Below are 19,526 nucleotides of genomic sequence, written 5' to 3'. Positions count from 1 at the left end.
CCTAAACTGAACAAACGTCAAACACGTGCAGCTAGAAGGCAGCAAACGATCACGGAGAAAATGATCATGAGCGAACTCATGTAGGATGCTCAGGCGAAATTCATGTGCCTTGCATATAGAAGATAGCGATATATAGGTGGCAATGCTGTTACACTGTATACGTCTACGAAGAGGCACGCGCCGAACGTGCGGCAGGTTGAGAGGCGAGCACGAGCCGGTTGCACGACTCTAATTGGTCATCGTCGACTGCCTCAATGAGACACTCCCTTGTTGGGCTACAAGAGGAGCTCAACACGGAATTAGAGAGATGCACGACATTATTGATTTCTTTTGGCTCCAGACTCCCTATAAGCGGGTATCATATTGAAGCTAAGGCACAAAATGTGAAAGAGAAATTCTCCAAGTTGGATGGAGACGAAGATAAAGAAGTCAAAAGTACGAGGTGCAAAACTCGAAAGTGCATATTACCTCTTAGAATTACAATACATGCCCAAAAGTTCCCGAATGTTCCCATATGCTCAATATTCATTATCGGACTTCGAGTGCCTTAGGGTGGCCTAAGGGTCTTGAAACCCGTCCCGCGACTCGGCGCAGCTTTTTTACACACCAGAGTCGATCTGCAGTGGGATATTGCGGCTGGTCCAAGCATCGTAGTCCTGGCAGGTCTGCTTAACAGGACCCGGAATCTGGTAGTTGATCGAACCAGGCTTCTCGAGGACGTTGAAATACAGACCTTGGGACACGTGCCAGGCGATATGGCAGTGGAGTGGCCACATACCGGGGTTGTCCTGGTTGAACTGAATAACGAGGTAGGCGGGGGCATTGATATCTGGCCTGAACGGTGGAAGAGGACCGACATCGCGGACAAGAGTTCTGGTTGGGTTGGTGATGGTGCCATCCCATTCACCAAAGCCAACAGCAAGAACGTTGAAGTCATGGCCGTGAAGATGCATCGGGTGGCCGTTCTGGAAGAAGTTCCTCATAATGATACGAATGGCCTTCTTAGAGGAATCGAATTGGAACACGTTCCACTCCTTCTCGAAATTGAAGTCGCCATCAATGACATTCGAAAGCAGAGCCTGGTTCATGTTGGCGCGGAAAGTCTGGTTGTTGACAGACCACACAAGGTTGGTACCGTTGCTCTTGAAGGTGAAGTCAACAGTCAGAGTGTCAACATCCTCATCGGCCGCGAGAGGAACTGGGCACAAAGCCTGCGTGAGTGGGAGAGGGTCGTTTCCGCAAGCATTCTTGAGAGCCGGGGTAAGACCGTTCTGAGATGTTGGCACGGAATTAGTATCAGCACCGTCATAGTAGACGGCAGCAACAGCCTGTGTAGAAACACCGTCGCTGAATGAGCAACCATCATTGGCAAGAGCGTTACCCATCTCAGAACGCATCCAGTAGCTGTCGCCAGCCTTGCCGACAGCCTCAACAACAACATCAGTACGCTGACCAACGAGGAGGGTGACGACTTGAGTGGTGTAGGGCACCACTGGCTTGAAGTCGTTGGCGAAAACGGTGAAGTTGTGTCCGTCGATTGTGAACTTCATCAGAGCCTAGAGTCTGTGGTAAGCAAACGAAAATTTTTGGCAAAAGCTTCTCAGAACTTGTCATCTCACCTCTGCGGACGTGTTGATAAGACGAAGACGGTATTTCTTGCCAGGGGTGAACTTGAACTTGGAGATACCAGCATTTGGCGTGCAGGGCAGGGTAGTGTTTGCACATGGATAGTTCATCTTGCCGTTGATCAGAGCGTTGTTCGACAGAGGAATAGTGTTGTTCATCACGCTCTGGAGCATGGTGAAGTAATCCTTGTGGTACCAATCTTGGAGGATGATTGGACCAATATCCTCGTCGTAGCAAGCGGTCGCAGGACCGTGAACCACAATTGGGCCGAAAGCACCACCAGAGTATTGCGCGCTGTAGTGGGAATGATACCAGGACGTTCCGAACTGGTCAGCACGGAAGCGGTATGTAAGGGACTTGCCTGGGGGGATCGGGCACTGCTGAACCGATGGGACACCATCATAGTAAGGAGTCTCTTGCTGGAGGAAACCGTGCCAGTGCATCGAGGTTGGCTCGCCGCCATCAACGCCAGAGTTGTAGGGGAGATTGTTCTTGACAGTGACTTCGATCCAGTCACCCCAGTTTGCCTCGATGAGAGGACCGGGGAACTGGCCATTGACGAGGATTCCGTTCACCTCGATTCCATCGGGAGCGATGACACCGTAGGAAATCTCGAAGTTGTACTTGCGAGTGACGCCAGTGTCTGGCATCTTGCCGCAAGCCGCCGAGGTGTCATTAGCTACGCACTTGTCGGTGAACGAGGAGGTGATTGAGGGCACATAGCTGGAGCTCGTCTTGGTGCTGTTGCTTGGGCTGCTGTAGGTCACAGAGGGGCTCTGGACGATGCTAGAACCACCAGCAGGCTTGGACGTGGGAGTAGAGCCACCCGTGGTGGATGGGTTGACGCTGCCACCACCTGGACCAAGATAGGGAGGCAGATGTGGGCAATCGATCAGACCCCATTGCGAAGCACCGTTGGTGTCTTGCTGAGACAGAGCTGGCTTCAAGTCACTGCCTTTCAAGCACCAATGCGGCGCATCATACTTGGAAGCGCTGTAACCACCGATAGGCAGAGGCCGGCCGGACGGCATTGGTGGCGGGTCAATTTGACCCTTCTTTGGAAGACCAGGCCAGTTGATCGGCTCGGGAACGTAGTTGTACGGGTTGTAATACGGTCCGTTCGGGTTGGGCTTCTCGGGCGAGTACGTCGGAAAAGTCACACCAGGAACAGACCACGAGGGGTTCGGGGTGTACTGTTGGCTGCATGTAGAGGCTGCCTTGGGCGACTCGCTAACAGCTGGCGATGCCTTCCAACCCTCAGGAACCGTGACGGTAGTATACACTGTAGTAGTAGTAGGAATACATGAAGGATAACCTGGAAAAGAAGCTCCAGCAGAAACAGCAGAAAGAACGGAAAGAGCGGATATGGCAGCAGCGTAACGAGTGGTCGCCGCCATGGTGAGAATTAAGCTGTCTCACAGCAAAAGAACGACTATGGTAGGAAGAGACAGAACGAAGGACAGGAGAAAGAAGATCGAAGCCGACCAGCTAGAATATATTCGATCTCTACGGTGCATGAGGAGGAGACGGGGGCGTCCAGCCTTCCTGCTAGCGGTTATCTTAATGGGGTAGTCCAAACATAGAAACCGACTGAGTGGCACGGCTGCCGAAACAATTGGTACAGTCTTGGAAGTCCACAAATCGTGTGGTGGAGTCTTGGAAGCGCTCCAGATTGCCCATTTGCTCACCATCTAGCCTGTAAGAGGAAACGTGCCAGGTACCAACCCCCGTTAGTGGCAGATCTTATTTTCTTGGGAGTGATTCGCTGTGCTTTTTTAGCTGCAGGAACATTTTAAGCGGTGTTTGAGTGCTGTCCTGAGGTGCAGAACACGAGGTGGAAATTTGGCAGGTCAAATCTTGTTTACATGACTGATCAGAGATGCCGCTGGCGGACTGCTCTGTCGGTGCGGATGTGGACACGGTTGGTGTCCATAAGGCTTTGCAGATCCGTCGCAAAAGAGGAGGCGGACGAGTCGATCCTGCGATTCACTGTTACTTGTACTCGGTAAAGGATGAAAAACGCCGGAAACGTGATCAGATCGGGAATACGCGCTGCACCTTGATCACGGTTTTGTCCAGTTTGCCGCTATGCGTACGGCTACGGCATCGTTTCTCATGCACCACGGCGCAACAACGACAGAGACAGTCCAGCCAAGGTTTCTCCTGATTTTTTTTTCTCCCTCTCGAATAATGCAAGCCAGGCTTCTGGTCGAACGATTGCCCAAGCCATGGTATTGGCTTTCCGCTCAATACGAGCGCTCAGTCGTCAGTAATTCTGCATGACACGCAGGGGAAGGGGAATGCTCGCGTCGGGGGGCAAAAGTCTTTGATGAGCATCTCGTGTCCTCGCGCCTGAATCACTTGGCACGCCGCTCAAGTCGAGCTCGCCGAGACGTGCAAAGACATCCTCGAACGGGACGCACCCGTACGCATGTCCATCCCCATCGACGGAGCTGCTGGCCTGCAGCCCACCCTCTTCCCCGTTCGCGCTTTCGAAGGGCAGGAATCTCCGTTGTCCGTCGCTGTCGTCATAAACGGATCCGTCACATTTTCGGCGGTCGACGGGTGCTCGTCCGGTCCATTAGCGGGCGCAGCTTAGCGAGTATTTCGGCATCATATCGGCCCCTGCGCGGTAAGTGCCTGCGCCTCCTTTTCTGCACCATCGGACCCGACCTCCACACTTTTGGCTTATGCCGTGAGCCAGCCAGCTCCCAACGGCGGCTGCTTGACGAGGAACGGGCAGGCGCTGGCGTGACCACAGTCAGTGACAGAACAAAGGCAAGATCCGAAGTAATATATTGTTGCAGCCTTGGCGGTGTCCCTGTTGTACGAGGGCCCAACACAGGAGGCCACAACGCAGTTCACAATGCTCGCCCTCTGCGAAAAGGATGCTAATGGTTGAGCAAGACGGACAGGCAGTGTTCGGGCAAATGACACCGTTTCAACGCGCGACCGTCACGGCTGTGGGCGACAGAACGCCATGGTGCGAAAGCCGCTCGGAGGGGCCACCCTGTCACGCGACGTCAGGATATTAGAATAGTTAATATGGTGGCCAGCTTCTCGAGGGAGCGGCCAGTTCTCTTTATACAGAGAGAGCACGACGAGGCCGCGTCATCCGCTTGCGTGTATTTGCGCGAGTTTTGCTTTCCCATGCGCAATTTTGAGATAGTTGGCACTCACGATCCGGCACCGTAGTGCAGCTCTCAAAGTCGTCGCATCGCCTTCTGCGGCACGAATTATGTAAAACTCGCCATCGCCCGACCATTCGCACCGTAATGCTCACCGGTGGTACGCTTGTGGGAAATGAACGGCGAACGGTGAAGATTTCCAACTCGCCCATTGTAGATAGTGCCACGGTCTAGACGATCTGCCAAAAGCCAGTGGCAGCCTCCACTGATTGTCACCCAATGTTCTCCGTGCTAGCATGGATAAATCACAAGTTGGATGCTGTCCATGTCCGATACCAAAGCATTCAAATGGAGCTTTTTTTTTTGTTTTTGTTGTTCGGACGCGATCCTTCAATAATGGTGCTGCTGTTGTGCGTCTTGTCAGGGGAAAATTCGCCCCAACAAAGTCATGCAGGGGCAGGACCTCGCTAAGCGATAGCCGACAATCTGATCAGATAAGATCACAAGATCCAGCACTCGAAGCTCCGGCCGCTTCTCATCTGCTGACACAGAAGCTTTCTGCTCAAGTCCTTTTGTTCATTTCAAGACAATTACAGGCAGTGTATCAGATGACACTCCCGCTTCCGGCGCTTTTCCAAGTGGTTCTGCAGCACTGGAAATGGCTTTTCAGCAAAATAGCGACGGTCTTGGACGCCGTTGGACGCTGTGGCATTAGAAAATAAAAGCTTGGCAAACACTTGAGATGACTCTTGAACCTACTCATCGTGCATCTTGCTGAGCTGCTGTTGCTTGCGCTCAGTCCTGTTAAACGTATCAGAGTGCCATTAACGCAGATAACCGACAAGCTTTCTTTTATATTTAGCCAGGGTATCTAGCCAACTTCCTCCACATTTGCTTTCTACGACCTTCGTGTGCGAATTAAGTTACCAGCAGAATCTGCCCTCCTCGCAAATATCACGTCTCTCGTTGAGTGGGCGCATCGATACCAATAAAGTGCTTCGGAGACACTGCAAAGGCCAACAGGCGAAGCCGTTTGGCACGTTGAGTCGGGGCCAACATGATGTTTGACTTGAAATCAACGCAGACGTCTGATACCGTCAAAGCACTGAGGCACCTAGAGGCATCACACAGGAAGATGTCCATCTCTGCGTCAAATCTGTCCTTTCGCGTCCATTTGCAGAAAGGCAACCAATCGAGCAGGTGATACCGCATAGTACCGTATGAGTTTCCGGAAATTTTCAGCTGGATAGTCGAGCCTCATTTGAAGACGTCCAAGCGTGGTGCAGCACGCCGAGCAAGCTATATTCTTATGATCCCAAAAAGAAGAATACATTGTGTCCTTGCGTTCATTTCTCGCATGGCATTGTCGTTTTCCAATTGGCGGGACTTGGTTTTAATATTTGGGTTTCACAGACTGAATATTTCAAAACACAGGACGTACGTTCTTGTTCAATGTCATCAAGACGCATCTAGAATGAGGTACTTCGACTTTCGGGTCATGGTTTGAGACCTTTCTCAGCTCCTAGTCCGATACGGATATTTCCTTCTTTGTACTATCCCACTCGGCTTCTTAGCTACCTTTTTGTTGAGCTGAATTGCGAGACTGTTATAAGTAGTCTATTCAAACTACACTCACCCTGCATCATGTTTCACCTCGATTCTGCCGTCTAGGTAGTACCGCTTTTGAAGCACCATAAATCGGGCCTTTCGCAAAAACGGCATGCCCTTATAAAATTGGCTCTTTGAATAAGCATTTTGATTTTGCTTGCTACTATCTGTTTTCAAGTCTCATGACCTTATCATTCAAACCGTATCCTGCTACCTTCCATTCAACGACCCCTAGAACTGGAATCTTCGTCTCAGAACCCGATAGACCTATAGCAAAACAGAAGGCTTCTCTGGCATGTTTATTTGCCTGCCATCTCATGCTCAGGGGTGGTGACCTGTGACGGTTAACATAGGAAGTCTTGCGTCGGAGAATGAACCAAACGTACCCAGGCCTCCTTTGCGCCCTTCTCTGCACCCTGCTGATACAAATCCCAAAACACCCCCGCGATTCTTTTTGGACTGAAATGCTCGCTCTCAGGACTTACGCGTCCCACAACAGGCACTGCGGCGACATGGACGCCCTTCGAAGCATATTCCTGGTGCATGCTCATGGTGAGATTGTGCTGTGCCGCTTTGCTCAGAGCCAGGCTGAAGTAGCCGGGACGGGGGTACCTGTAAAGGCCGCCCGAAGTCACGAGCAGACTCGGTTTTCTCGACGGGTCCGCAGAAAGCGAGACAAGGAGCGGCAGCGCCCAGGTCGCGGTCGTGTACAACGACACGGTCGATATCTGTCCCCGCGATGCTTGAGCACAACCTTCTCACCCGGCGACGAGCCAACGGCTCAGGCGAGCACTTACTTTGAGATCCGTCTCTATCTCGGCCTCGCTGTATTCGCCCAGCTTGCTCATCGTCAGGTGGCTGGCATTGTAAACCACCACTTCCGGACGACCGTTCTCCGCCTCGATGGCGGACAGAACGGCTTTGAGCCCTGTGCTGTCGGCGAGATCGGCCGTGTAGGTCTTCACCTCGGCCGACGGCGCCGCCTTCGACACCGCCGTGGCGTCCTCCTTCAGCCGTTCCGCGTTCCTGGACAAGAGAGCAACTTTGTTGAATCCTTTCTCTGCGAAACATGTCGCGACGCCAACACCAATGCCCGGCCCGGAACCCAGGACGAGGATAAAGCGATCAAGGGCCATTGTCGAAGTACAAATAATATTCTATAGAGTGTTGCTCTGAGCACGCTAGATGATCTCTACTTGTGTCGTGGTGCGTTGATTTTTGGTTTACCTCTACGTACTAAGCCTAGGCAATCGATCCAGTCGAGGTGAGGAGGCTGATTTCTAAGCAGATTTTATCCATATTGCGACTAAAAGGTAACACCAACGAATAACCGAGACGAACATTGGCTTTCATCTGAAACGCAGCATAGCGTAGAACAATATCACGCTAGGAGGTTTGGTGCCTTTATACATCGTTCTTAACTTGATGACTTAATCTAGTGGTTGTGGGAATATCAAGCTCAATGCCGTGCAGCTTCCTGGCTGGTATGCCTTCAATTCGTCGTAAACTTATGAAAACGAACACATCATAGATTTTTTTTTTCAAAACCTGGGGATGAAAGCAGACCATGTTCCGTCCCGATAATGGTGATGCAATGGATCCAGAAAATACCCCTTCGCTATGCTAACCAAACAACCCAATCATAAACAACAGACCATCCAATGCGCCTAGCTATAGAGTCGCATCGTTCCATCGTCCCCACCTGATCTCCCTCCCCGGCTGTGTATCCAAACACCAGGAGTTGAAGCCACGGCTAATCATCTTCATCAACAAGCATGCTCTCTCCCTCTAGGCTTACCCTCCCCTTTCGACGCCCCCTTCTCCCTCTCCGCGGGAACTGTGCCGCCAACTCCCCTATCTTTCTCTCGAACTCATCATCCTCATCGACATCAACACCATGCAGGGTCTCGACTTCAAAATCAGCCATGCAGCGGTTTAGAAGTTCGGTGGCCATTGGATCCTGTGGGCTGATAGCAAGTGCTTCGTGCAGCGCCACCGCCGCCTGCTGCATCTCACCCATTTCCATAAGAGTGAGCCCTTTGGCTGCAAAGGCACCGGCGTCCTTGCCACCAGTACGGAGAACTATGTTGAATTGTTCGAGCGCGGCGGGGTAATCACCCACTCGGCGAAGTGCATGGGCAAGATTCGAGCGTGTAGGTACCCACGCACGTGGAGGTGAGTCAAGTTGTTCGGCCAGCGACAGAGCCTGTGAGAAGGTGTTGATGGCGCGAGCGTAGTCCTGCTCTTGGTAGAAGACGACGCCGAGCTCATTGAGTAGAAGGGGATCCCCGCATATGGGAGGTTCCTTTCCATTGGTCGAAGGCTGCGTTGTCGTCTCAGTCTGCAGACAACACGTGTCCCAGCTGAGTTTGAGGTACTCTTTGGCAAGTTTCAGATTGCCCAGCGCAAGGTTCTGCATGCCGAGGAAAAGATTGGGGAGATGTGTTCCAGGGAAGAGCCGAGCTGCTGTGGAATAAGCGGAGATCGCCTGCTCATGCTCACCTTCTATGCTGAAGGTGTGTGCAAACCCAAGCCACGCTGCTGCTAAGGTTGGATCCAGCACGGATGCCTGTGAGAAATATCGCCGCGCCGATGCTATAGAGGAAATGGTGAGATAGTAGGTGCCGATGGCGAGATAGGTAAGGGGCGAGTTCGGATGTGTGTCGGCCAAGGTGTGAGAAAGCAGGTAGAGAGCGTTTTTTTCTTGCAGCTCATGCAAACAGGCAAGGTGCAAGGGCAGCGCCGAGGCATTGTACGGATCAGAGGAGAGTACGCTGTTGGTAAGCTCGAGTGCTTCGCGGAAACGACATTGGGTGTAAAGAAGCGAAGCCTTAGACAGCTGGATGTCAGGGTTTGACCCTAGCTTATAATGGGTTGAAAGCGTCTCTGTCGCCGTCGCAAATTCTGCAGCGTGTCCATACTTGGATAACCGTGTGGTATATAGGAGCTTTGTGAATTCTGCTGCCTCCTGTGCCGCCGACGGGTTGGATCCGTCCCCTACAGTGATGGTATCAAAATTCAAGGACGCAAGGAACTCCCCTTCTTCCGCCGGCGACATTAACGAGTTTGACATAAGGGCATCGAAGGCTTCAAAGTTGAGAACATCTATTCGCACCGCATCCTTGTAGCACTCCTTCGCTTTCTCAAATGCGTTTTGCTTTGCGTAACAAATGCCCCGCAAGTAGCACATGGCAGCCTCGGCCTTGATGTTGGCAAGCTCCTCATTGTCCCTCTCTTCGTTGCGATCGACGCGCTGCGATCGCGACCCTGCCAACGCGCCGTTCCGCACGCCATTCGAACTCACGTGCTGCAGCTTCCTGCGTATGCTGCCAGGAGCCTTGATGAGGTGTGTGGGATTCGTCTCGCCCAGCAAAGAAAGCGCCTCGTCATGCTTGCCCTGTTTGATGTAGCACAACGCACACAGGTACCTGCATTGCGGATTCGAATCTAGCAAGTCGGCTCGTTCGATATAGCTCTGGGCTCTGGTGAAGTTTCCCTTAGCGAAGTGGACTTGGGCCAGCCACCAGGCATCGCTAGTACTGTCTGATTATGAGCATATTAGCCTGCACAGTTGGCCGAATCGCTGAAGGGGATCCGGGAACATAGAGGGAGGACACAGGCACGTACTGGTCAAGGCAAGCAGCTTGTCGCCGATGAAGATTGCCGCGTCGTGTTGATTCTTGTTCAGCGCTTCTTTACGCCATTCGCGCAGGAACTGCTCCATGATGATGACAACGACGCCTGACTAGCACGCCACATGTGTCATGTCGTAGCCTGAGCTACCGGGCTTTCGTGGTTTTTCGAGCACTGTGCTGCACTGCACACGAGACGGCCGACAAAAAAAAGACGTCACGGAAAGCGAGTTCCTGGACGGTGGGCAAGGAAACGCGCTTCCACTGTGCGCGACCGGCATGCACGCGCACAAGCACCACGTCGAGCCCCGCCGCCCGTCGCGCCTTCCCCCAAGCGGAACCGTCGGCATCGATGTCACCCACCCACTGAGCAGTCGGCTTCTGCGCCACGCTTGTGGCTCAGCTCTGCAATGCCTCGGCCACACCTCCCATTCGCTGCCTCCCACGTATCGCCTCATCGACCCTTCGATCGACGGGCCGACCGCACCGAAATTGAGAAAAATTTTAATTCGAGCTCACAGCCATGGAGAAAATAAGCACGAGTGCCTGATCTGCGACTGAGCGCGGCTCACGGAGTCAGGTAGCCCTTTCTCCTGGCCCAGCCAAAGTCCCCGAGCGCCTATCTCGCTTTGAACTCGGAATGTCCTTGCACATCTCCAGCGAGTGGACGGGCCTAGACGGGGCTTCGGAAAGGAAAGAAGGAAAAAAAAGGGTTCGTTCGCACAGCAGTCGTTGGACACGACATGATTTCCGTCCTGCGACATATAAGTAGCGCGTGGACCGCGCGTCGTGACCGCAGCTTTGTCCTTTGAAACGCTTTCCTCCCCTGCGGCCCAAAAGATGAGCAGCGGCGCGGTAGACGTAGACGAGCTTATCTATCTCTTCGGGGACTCCATCACGCAACATGGTTACGATCCCAGTGTGTCCGGCTGGGTCGCAGCCGTGAGCAACGCGTACGTCCGCAGGCTGACGGTCGTGAACGCTGGCCTGAGCGGGTACTCCACCGACCAGGCCGTGGACGTTCTTCCGCGGATGCTTCCCAGCCCGGCGCAGGCCAAGATACGTGTCTTTGTCGTCTTCTTCGGCGCAAACGACGCCCGGTTACCCGGCACCGGGGAGGGATCCTCGCCAGAACAACACGTGCCCCTGGCGCAATTCAAGGAGAATTTGCGGACGATCGTGACCCATCCCCAGGTTCAGGAGCATGGGCCCAAGATCGTGATGATCACTCCGCCGCCCGTGGACGAGGCCCTGCTGACCAGGAAGAATCGCCAGGCCGCCGTCACCGCAGAATACGCCGTGCAGGTCCGTATCCTCGCCCGCGAGCTGGCTCGCGAAGGCCTCGACGTGAAATGCCTCGACATCTGGACCACGTTCATGCAAAAGTGCGGCTGGCGACACGGCGGGCCGCTGCTGGGAGCTCTGGGGGTCGAGCAGGACAAGACCACGGGGCTGCCGACTTTGTTGAGCGATGGCCTGCATCTGACTGCGGGTGGCAACAAGCTCGTGTCGGAGGAGCTTTTGCAACTGATTGACCGAGAATGGCCGGAGTTGACGCCAATGGCCTTGCGATTCAGGTTACCTGTATGGCTGGACCAGGTAGCCTGGAAGGAGATTTTCGAGAGGCGCGCACCGGTATGACCTACATGCGGTGGCAGTTTTTGGGGACCCACGGTTTTCCATTGAGTGGCATGAGCTGGCCTTTGCTGCATGTGGAGGAGGCTAAGAACGTATCTTTGGGAGTTGATCTTTAAGAAAACAAAGGCGGTTACTTCGGGTTGACTAGAGGTAGCATTTTTTTTAGCGCGGATGAACACGTCTTTTGCAACAGAAAGACGGCATTATTTCAAATTACATTACACAATCGATTTCTGATGCCAACAAACGCCTAGATCTCTTGGATAGGGTATCGTTAAACCACATTTCAAAATAGAAGTATGCCAGTAATAGTCAGATAAGCCACCAGCCAATTGAGAACAAGACAATTCCCTCCCTAACTTTTACGAATCCATGACACAGATTTCAGGTGCGTATGCCCCAGCCGGGACATAGAACGATCCCTTGCTTCCTCATTATTCGGCTGGAACTGCGCAACTGTTTGCGATCTAGCCGCTGCAAATCGAGGAGGCCATGAAAGAGCCGTATTCCGAAGAGCTCAGTCCGACACGGGCGAGTCTCGTGCAATATCATCCAGGTATCTGAAACATTCATAGTAGTCATCCCAAGACGTCCCCTTAAGGGCATCCACATATGGTAGTTCATCAATGTCAATGCCGTCGGGATCTTCCGGAAGTTCTTCATCTTCGTGTGCGACAATTCTGGCACGGAGTTTCGGTTGCAGTCTTTTCTCGCCGTCGCTTTTCAAGCCACGGATGCCTCTGGCCCGGAGATCCGCAATGTCTTTCAGCCGGAAATCAGCTATCGTCTTGGGAAGCATGTCTTTGCTCTTCTCGCGCTTCTGAAGTGCTGGGTCGTCGTCGTCGCCGTACTCAATGTCGATTTCCATAAACTGTGCAGCCCATACCCGTTCATCTTCGTAGCCGTAGCCGTTGCTCGCCTGCTCGCTATGTTCATGACTCGCCTCAGCCTTGACCTTGAGCGTTCCAGGAGGTAAACCAGCGGCTACTGATGGGTCCGCGCCCAATCCGCCCTCGACTTTCTTGTCACGGGAACCAGCCGCATAGACGTCACCTCCAGTGACTAGTTGAAGGCCCGTGACCATCCAAATTTCGGGAGCCTTCCACTTGTGGTGACCGAACTTGCCTTTGAATGAAATCGAGGCTTGCGTTCGGATCCATTCGTCGCAACCTTGCTGAGTCATAACCTTCTCCTTGAGAAACTTTTGCGGGTACCTCAGCTTGAGCCGACGGCCTTGTCTACCCTCGAGAACGGCGGCTATTTTTGCATTGGCTTCGCCGTCGATGTGCAGCCATTCTGAGAAATGAAAGCCTGCTGCGGTGTCCTTGGATATGGCGAAATCAAGAGATACACCGCGATCATCCCTTTGTTCTCTCCACGAATACGGCTTGATCTCTGACTCATATTGGTCTTGGTCAACTCTGCAAGTCGTTAACGTTCTGTCTCGTAGCGTAATGAGCACAAAAGCATTGAGTCCGTTTTCCTTCCTACGATTTTCTCTTGCGAAGCGAAATTTTCTCGAAACAATGCTTCCATCCGTTCGTCGCATCGGCTCCGTGAAATCGAAAAGATGTGAAATTGCACTCACCCCTGCAAAAATTCGAAGCGCTTGTTCTCTAGGCCGTCATCAGGATTCAGCGGGTTCAGATACAGAGATCCAATGCGCAGTGCCTCGGGGTCGATGCCGCGCAAATATGGAAGAAATGTGCGAAACTGGCGATTGGCCATCGTAAAGGACGTATGAAGAGCCAGAGAATTGGACAGATGGAGAGCCGACGAGGCCGCTATAGTTTATGTACCTGAAATTTGTGGCGGCCTCGTCACGAGCATGAGCTGTGTGGCTGTGCAGCAGGTTTGTCAGGAGAAAGCAGTCAGAGCATCTGCAAAGCCACAGTCAGGACGTACGCGTGGTCCTTCAGATGAGATGAGAACACTCTTTGCGGCGCAGCTGAGGCTTCGCGACCTGCTTCATGACCTGCTTTGATGCTGTTTGGACAGCGCGTGACTCTGTGTGTCCAGCGGGAGTCACCGACTGCTGCTGCTGCGCAATTTGGGGGCGGAAACAGTCACGGCTGCCTGGCCGTGTTTTCGTAATGCAAATCTGTAAAATCACACGCAGCGAAAGGTGTGAGTATGCGCCGGCGATCGATCCACAAGTTCAGGGCCCAAGACTGACCACAAGTTCCTGGCGTAGTTCATGCGTGGATGTGCGGGCGGCGAGCATAAGAGGTCGCAAGCACGTCGCGGGAGCGGGAAGACAACAAAACCTGCCAGGGAAAGAGAATGACACTTCCCTGGAAAAGTAAAGGCTTGACAGCGCACGCATCAACCCTGCATGGATCCTTTGTTTCGCCTCAAAACCGTCCAATGGTGGACGCCTACAGCGTTGGAATACTTGGGCAGTGGCTCTTTCTGAGTCGTATTGATGCCTCTTCCCCACAGTTGATACCGGAATCGGTGTGTTTGTGTCTCAGCTACTTCAGGACGCCTTGACGATCTGCGGCGGAGCCTCATTACCAGAACTTCGACTTAGAGGCCGCTAGGCCCCAAGATTTTGCACACGTTGATATTCGCTACATATACTGCGTGCGCCGTATTGTATTCATATAGAACGCTGTGAATGTCCAACTTTTGCAGCCGAGCTTATGTATGATCCGTGCAACGTATACTAGACGACTGCTCCCCTCCATTGCATCTCACGTTATTGAGCTGCTCCAACTCAGCAAAATCACGCCAAGTAGCCGGGTAATTTCCGCCATGCCAGGCTGACAAAGTGATGCCATCCCCAGCTCCTTCGGTACCACTATTATCAGACGACTTTTTGCCTCCCGCCTTGGTCCGGTCTGACACAAATCAGACATTTGAAGATGTGGTACGCGAGGTATCTCAGGCGCGCATGAGACGGGAACCCGACGACGAGACAGGCAACAGAGACCTCGAGTTCCAGCAATCAAAGCTAGAGGACCTAAGCGCTTGTGTGGACGAAGTTGAACGACAGAAGCTAGCGCATTACCTTCCGGAAAAGATTGTATTTGAGGCCCGCAACGCCTGCTACGACTCCATTCGACAAGGACGCGATGACGGTCTCGAGGCGCTGGAAGACGGGCTCAAGTTGCTCAATAACGAGCTTGGCGAGGGTCTCGAATTCTGGGATCTTAGCAAGGTCGATCTCTTGCTTGATCTGGGCCGAAAGGAGGAAGCCCGGCAGCTTCTAAAATCATTGGAAATCCCGGGAGTACTAGAAACGCCTATTGAGAATTTGGGGAGCAACCGCCAGGCCGCGTCAGATCTTTCCAATGGAGACGCTTCGTCTTCACTGCATGTGCGTTCACCAAGCCGAGGGAGCTCTCCGCTCCAGAGTGGCTTGAGAGCAGAAGACATGGCTGCGTCAGCGCATGTAGAGACCGATGCACCTCATCTCGAAAAGTCGCGGAAGCGATCGTTTCGCGGCGAGATAAAAGCCTCGGCACCTCAGCCACCCCAGGGACGGAGACGAACTACATTTAACACCGACGCTGAATTTGAGCGAATGCTTCAGCTTGATTTCTGCCAGAAGAAGTTGGATTTGGAGATTCGCGCCGAGCAATGGGATCAGGTGAAAAGGACTCAGGTTGAACTTTACGGTCTGGATCCGAGCTACTTTGATATCAAGAAGCCCATGGACCGGTTCCCGAAAATAAGGCAGCTTCTCAACATTGGCCAGATTCACGAACGCGACGCCAAAGAGAGCAACGATCCTGTTCGGAAGCGCTCTCATCTGGAGGAAGCTCTTCGGACTTACAATCATGGTTGCTATGCAACAGAGCTATTTCACCAACACTTCGACCAACCATACAATCATCTTTACACGCATGACCACATCGACTGCGCAAATCTGTTTTTCTCTGCAGCTCGGGTGTGCATATCTTTCCATGAGTGTGACTTCAAAGATGGCAAGAACCGTTCCATCACCCCACCAAGCTGCACTAAGATTGAGCCAAAGCTGGTGGAGGATACGTGGAAACAGCAGGCACTGCATTTTCTTGAACAGGGCAGGTCTCGGTCTCTTCTCGACAGCATTGTTCGCGGAGATGAGGTTGTGCCCAGTCTGCAACGAAAACTACTTGATACGGCGATCGACAGCTTTGCGTACGCTGCTAGAGCTAGCATTCGCATCATGAAGGGTGATTCTTCGCGTCCAACCTCGGCGACGTCGTCTCCAGATTCGCAGGCTGTCAGCCCTTCCGAATCACCTCCGGAAGGATTCCGACTGTTCCAAGCGGATGGCGCTAAGCTTACGCCATCGAATGCAAGCCCTGCTTTCATCCAAGCCATCGAGAAGAACAAGCGACGTAACACATACAACCACACGGTTGAGAGACCAACTATCCAAGAGCCCGATTCATCTTCGCCTATGCTAGCGGAAAGGTCTCCACGAGGCAGCTTCTCCGAGGAGCAAATGAGACGACTCAGAATTAGAATGAGGTGGAGGAGATATATTCTTTACGCCTTCTCTCAGACCAATCCTACGATGAATGCTGCCGCTGCCGCGCTCCCGGAGTCTGGGATCCGGCCGTTCGAAGATCTCAGGCAAAACATTCCGGCTGACATGGTCGTCGTCGAATATGGCTTGACATCAAGCTCTCCGAGTGGCTTGCTTACACTCGTGGTCAGCTCAGACGGTGTCGACGTTGCCATGTGGAGGGAAACCGAAGCGAAGGACATCAGAAAGTTGATCCGTGCTCTTCGAAGGATGATGGACGACGACATGGCTCTCGTCAGACGAGACGCTCCATCTCCCGTCTCCCCCAAATCCTCTCGTTCGCAATCCTCGCAGGCAGAATTTGACGACAAGTCGATTCAGGACCTAAGAGACGACTTGTATGATCGCCTGATTGGGCCTATAGAAGTAAAGCTGCGTGCAAAATCCCCACGGAGGGTCATCGTCATTCCATCCGGTGAACTGGCCCACATCCCCTGGGCCATGCTGCTGGAGTATCCCTTCTCAATCGTGAGCCGCCCCAAATCTCTTACGCAAAACCTCCGAGGCTCTCTCTTCGTCACAATTTTTTACATTGGAAAATTCAAAACGAGTGCTAATTCTGGGCGAAGGTCCCCTCTCTATCGATTTGGCAACGTCTGCATCAGCACCAGCCCGCCTCGGCACCGAAAGCGCCGAATGTATCGGTCTTCAGCAACAAACCGACGAACGAAGACGGCATTTCTCGTGACATTCCGTACTCGCGGATTGAGGCGCTGTATCTCTCTTGGATTCATCAGAAGCTGCCCGCCCTTGCCGACGAGGTGGATCTGAAGACGTTTGAAACCCAGTTTTCACAGCCTCTCGAGATTCTTCACTTGTGTATGTATATGCTGTTTTTTTGAAGCCGTTAAAAACTCCCTCCGACTGACAAAAACGTGCCGGCCAAAATTGGGGCCGCATCTCCTGCTTTAGAAACTTGTGCTGACCCTTCTCCCAGGTGCGCACAGCAACTTTGACTACCATGACCCGCGCAAGTCTTCTGTACAGCTCTCCAAAGATCCCTGGTCCATTGCTCAGTGGCGAAACATGTCCATCAAGGCACACGTCGTCGTCTTTAGCTCGTGTCTCTCAGCTGTCTCTCAAGCTTTCGACTCAGGCAGCACGTTTGGCTTCGCCCACGCATTGCTGGCTACAGGCACCCAGGCTTTCATCGGCAGCTTGTGGCCGGTCGAAGACGAAGCGACCCTTCTCCTCATGATGATGTTCTACGAGGAGCTAAGGCGTCCGCTGCCTCCCGTAGACGCTTTGTACGAGGCACAACGTCGTCTTCGCACTCTCAGCGAGCAGCAGCTGTGGGAGCTAGTCGAGCTTCTAAAGAGGATGTTCAAAATCCTCGGCACGAAATCACACGAGTACATCAATTCTCCGAGGACCTGGATTCGCCTCCTTGATCGGTACGATGTCACCAGACTGCGAGAGCCGAGATGCTGGGCAGCCTTCGTTCTTACGGGCTACGGCTTCCGTACCTTGTATCCGGAAGCCATAATGCAGACCTAGCCTGCTTGGATCAGGTTGGCGACGCGCTGAGGGACCAGGACTTCCGCAGGCATTAGACGTTTGAGTTTGGTTACAAATGATTATGCATAGCGACGCGTTACGGGATGGATATCGACATTTTGCGTGGTCAAACCCCCCTTTTTTTTCTAAGAGACCGTTAAGAGATTTTTTTTTTTCTTCTCAATAAGCATAGCGTCGGTATTTGCATTATACCCCTGCAGATTAGGCGACTCTAGTCCATCCTGGTTTGAATAAAAGCGAACTGCACAGAAAAAAAAATTTAAGAGCTTTTCTGAAACGTGTTTTGTGAAGAATTATAAACCCGCTAGGGACGAACGGAAGTGGTCTTCGCCCCGGTCTAGCCTCACAAGCTCGTCCTTTGAATTGTCATTCGGGCATCTTTTCGGCTTCCTGCAGAACCTGAACGACTTTCTTCTCCAGCTGTGCACCAATCACTCGTTCCAGGAGAACAACAAACGCCCGTCGTTTCTTCTCCTCTTCGTCCCCGCCGTCGAACTGGTCTGTATCTAATTCCTCCCATATCGCGTCGATCATGTCGTACAACTCCTCCGCATCGTCTGGCAAGCCCAACGAAGCGGCTGCATCCTCCGTGCGCTCGTCCATGAACGGAAAGCTCTGGGTCCAAAGCCATTGGATCCGGCGGTAGAAGATGTTCAGGCCCGTGTTCCCCAGACCATGAATGCTTGATTTCAGAAGCGCGCGCTCCTTGTTCGGGTCGTAGTCGCTCTGCTTCCTCACCTCCTCCAAGCTCGTGTCGTCCTCACCGCCAAACTTCTCCGCAACTACGTCAGCGAACTTGGCGATCGCGACGGCCGTTTTGTCCTTGTGCTGGGTCCGCGCGTCGAACATGGCTTTGAGAACCCGGGCCGGACCGGCCTTGCGAATCGCTCTGGCATTGCTGAACCTATACGGCGGGTTCAAAATCGTCCTGATCGAGCGATGGCCCAGCGCATGAGAGATGGGTCGCGAAAGGATCACGGCGCTGAGCAACTCCTCGAAAGGCGTCAAGACGCTCCCGGAATATGTGCGGTAGTCGGCGCTTGGGCCTTTCTCGGCAAGCTCTTTAGACTCGTCTTTCGGGCGGCATAGTTGCAAAGCCGACGGGGACAGAAGATATAGAAGGGTTTGATACTGCGATGGGTTCGGCTGACGCTCTGGCTCCTCCACTTTGGGAATCTTATTCGAGGCCGTGGGCGCTTTGGACTTTCGTTTTCTTTTCGAACCGGTTTCCGTATTTTCCCGCGCCGCGTCGTCCAGAGCGCTGTCGTCGTTGTTTTGGAAATACTTGCTGGAGACCCTGCCTTTGCTCCTCGTTGAAGTTCTCGTGGCAACGTTTGGCTTGGCGCTCGACTCTGTGGATTTTCTAGATTTTGGCATCTTTATTCGATCTTGCCGTCGATTGACAGGGCATAGCAAGTCCTATGTTTTGATGTGATGGATGGGGTTTTTTTCCTGTCGTCGGTTTGCGCAAACGTCTATGACGCGTTGTTGGTTCGAGAATGCAAGAAGACCTAATACGAACCAGCCACTTCGTCCTGTGCAGCGTTTGCGCGACAACCCAAATGCATATTATAAAAAATGGGAAAGCAGCACTAGGGAATGCGACGGACGACGGCCTTGAGATCAGCCTTTGTGTGGCTCACCGCCTGGTTTCTTACATTCCCTTTCTATTTCCCGCAGAGGACGAGAGCTGCGATCAATACGTCCGATGCTTCGACGAGAGAGATATCGAATTCTTGGGGCTTTGCTTATTCTAGAAGCCCGCAAACATATGTATAAATATATGTATACATATATCCAAGACTGGCTTTTAAGGCTTGGTGTCAAACCCCCAGGCGTCGCAGTAGACTTCAG

General features: G+C 52.8%; 7 protein-coding genes across 8 annotated transcripts; 2 read left to right on the top strand and 5 right to left on the bottom strand.

Annotated features, from left to right (window-relative positions):
- Window positions 1–136: 136 nt before the first annotated feature.
- Window positions 137–4,664, bottom strand: PV09_02218 (uncharacterized protein). Its single transcript, XM_016355226.1, has 2 exons — window positions 1,620–4,664; window positions 137–1,556 (listed from the first exon to the last, which is right to left on the bottom strand). Exons 1-2 carry the CDS (start codon window positions 3,021–3,023, stop codon window positions 600–602), a joined length of 2,361 nt encoding a protein of 786 aa, XP_016217242.1. The 5' UTR covers window positions 3,024–4,664; the 3' UTR covers window positions 137–599.
- A 1,853-nt stretch (window positions 4,665–6,517) lies between these two features.
- On the bottom strand, window positions 6,518–7,498 carry PV09_02217 (uncharacterized protein; the record flags this gene model as incomplete). The annotated part of the gene is made up of 3 exons (XM_016355225.1): window positions 6,518–6,697; window positions 6,749–7,090; window positions 7,160–7,498. The coding sequence occupies 3 exons, from the start codon at window positions 7,496–7,498 to the stop codon at window positions 6,662–6,664; spliced, it is 717 nt and encodes a 238-aa protein (XP_016217241.1). The 3' UTR covers window positions 6,518–6,661.
- A 252-nt stretch (window positions 7,499–7,750) lies between these two features.
- Window positions 7,751–10,231, bottom strand: PV09_02216 (uncharacterized protein). The gene is made up of 2 exons (XM_016355224.1): window positions 9,990–10,231; window positions 7,751–9,905 (listed from the first exon to the last, which is right to left on the bottom strand). Exons 1-2 carry the CDS (start codon window positions 10,084–10,086, stop codon window positions 8,116–8,118), a joined length of 1,887 nt encoding a protein of 628 aa, XP_016217240.1. The 5' UTR covers window positions 10,087–10,231; the 3' UTR covers window positions 7,751–8,115.
- Window positions 10,232–10,469: 238 nt separating this feature from the next.
- Window positions 10,470–11,983, top strand: PV09_02215 (uncharacterized protein). Its single transcript, XM_016355223.1, has one exon. The coding sequence runs from the start codon at window positions 10,835–10,837 to the stop codon at window positions 11,633–11,635; it is 801 nt and encodes a 266-aa protein (XP_016217239.1). The 5' UTR covers window positions 10,470–10,834; the 3' UTR covers window positions 11,636–11,983.
- On the bottom strand, window positions 11,763–13,843 carry PV09_02214. Of its 2 annotated transcripts, XM_016355221.1 has the most exons (2): window positions 13,221–13,843; window positions 11,763–13,053 (listed from the first exon to the last, which is right to left on the bottom strand). In XM_016355221.1, the coding sequence occupies exons 1-2, from the start codon at window positions 13,358–13,360 to the stop codon at window positions 12,150–12,152; spliced, it is 1,044 nt and encodes a 347-aa protein (XP_016217237.1). In that variant the 5' UTR covers window positions 13,361–13,843; the 3' UTR covers window positions 11,763–12,149. The 2 variants fall into 2 exon arrangements, with proteins under 2 accessions (XP_016217237.1, XP_016217238.1); XM_016355222.1 differs by having other exon boundaries at window positions 11,763–13,843.
- Window positions 13,844–14,193: 350 nt separating this feature from the next.
- PV09_02213 (uncharacterized protein) lies at window positions 14,194–17,931 on the top strand. The gene is made up of 3 exons (XM_016355220.1): window positions 14,194–16,622; window positions 16,724–16,973; window positions 17,092–17,931. The coding sequence occupies exons 1-3, from the start codon at window positions 14,409–14,411 to the stop codon at window positions 17,649–17,651; spliced, it is 3,024 nt and encodes a 1,007-aa protein (XP_016217236.1). The 5' UTR covers window positions 14,194–14,408; the 3' UTR covers window positions 17,652–17,931.
- On the bottom strand, window positions 17,920–19,343 carry PV09_02212 (uncharacterized protein). Its single transcript, XM_016355219.1, has one exon. The coding sequence runs from the start codon at window positions 19,047–19,049 to the stop codon at window positions 18,039–18,041; it is 1,011 nt and encodes a 336-aa protein (XP_016217235.1). The 5' UTR covers window positions 19,050–19,343; the 3' UTR covers window positions 17,920–18,038.
- Between the last annotated feature and the right edge of the window lie 183 nt (window positions 19,344–19,526).

Source organism: Verruconis gallopava (genome assembly GCF_000836295.1).
Source record: "Verruconis gallopava strain CBS 43764 unplaced genomic scaffold supercont1.5, whole genome shotgun sequence".
NCBI classification, from domain to species: Eukaryota; Fungi; Ascomycota; class Dothideomycetes; order Venturiales; family Sympoventuriaceae; genus Verruconis; species Verruconis gallopava.
Note: the sequence above shows the minus strand (reverse complement) of the source record. Positions and strands in the feature narration are given on the sequence as shown.

What these genes read in the sequence shown, in the direction of transcription:
- PV09_02218 (XM_016355226.1), bottom strand. Translation starts at nt 3,023, where the DNA reads ATGGCGGCGACCACTCGTTACGCTGCTGCCATATCCGCTCTTTCCGTT. An exon ending in TTATCAACACGTCCGCAGAG is followed by an intron (nt 1,557 to 1,619) that starts GTGAGATGACAA and finishes CACAGACTCTAG; the next exon opens with GCTCTGATGAAGTTCACAAT.
- PV09_02216 (XM_016355224.1), bottom strand. Translation starts at nt 10,086, where the DNA reads ATGGAGCAGTTCCTGCGCGAATGGCGTAAAGAAGCGCTGAACAAGAAT. An exon ending in CAAGCTGCTTGCCTTGACCA is followed by an intron (nt 9,906 to 9,989) that starts GTACGTGCCTGT and finishes GCTCATAATCAG; the next exon opens with ACAGTACTAGCGATGCCTGG.
- PV09_02215 (XM_016355223.1), top strand. Translation starts at nt 10,835, where the DNA reads ATGAGCAGCGGCGCGGTAGACGTAGACGAGCTTATCTATCTCTTCGGG.
- PV09_02214 (XM_016355221.1), bottom strand. Translation starts at nt 13,360, where the DNA reads ATGGCCAATCGCCAGTTTCGCACATTTCTTCCATATTTGCGCGGCATC. An exon ending in CGCTTCGAATTTTTGCAGGG is followed by an intron (nt 13,054 to 13,220) that starts GTGAGTGCAATT and finishes AACGACTTGCAG; the next exon opens with AGTTGACCAAGACCAATATG.
- PV09_02213 (XM_016355220.1), top strand. Translation starts at nt 14,409, where the DNA reads ATGCCATCCCCAGCTCCTTCGGTACCACTATTATCAGACGACTTTTTG. An exon ending in TGGAGTATCCCTTCTCAATC is followed by an intron (nt 16,623 to 16,723) that starts GTGAGCCGCCCC and finishes TTCTGGGCGAAG; the next exon opens with GTCCCCTCTCTATCGATTTG. An exon ending in TCTCGAGATTCTTCACTTGT is followed by an intron (nt 16,974 to 17,091) that starts GTATGTATATGC and finishes CCCTTCTCCCAG; the next exon opens with GTGCGCACAGCAACTTTGAC.
- PV09_02212 (XM_016355219.1), bottom strand. Translation starts at nt 19,049, where the DNA reads ATGCCAAAATCTAGAAAATCCACAGAGTCGAGCGCCAAGCCAAACGTT.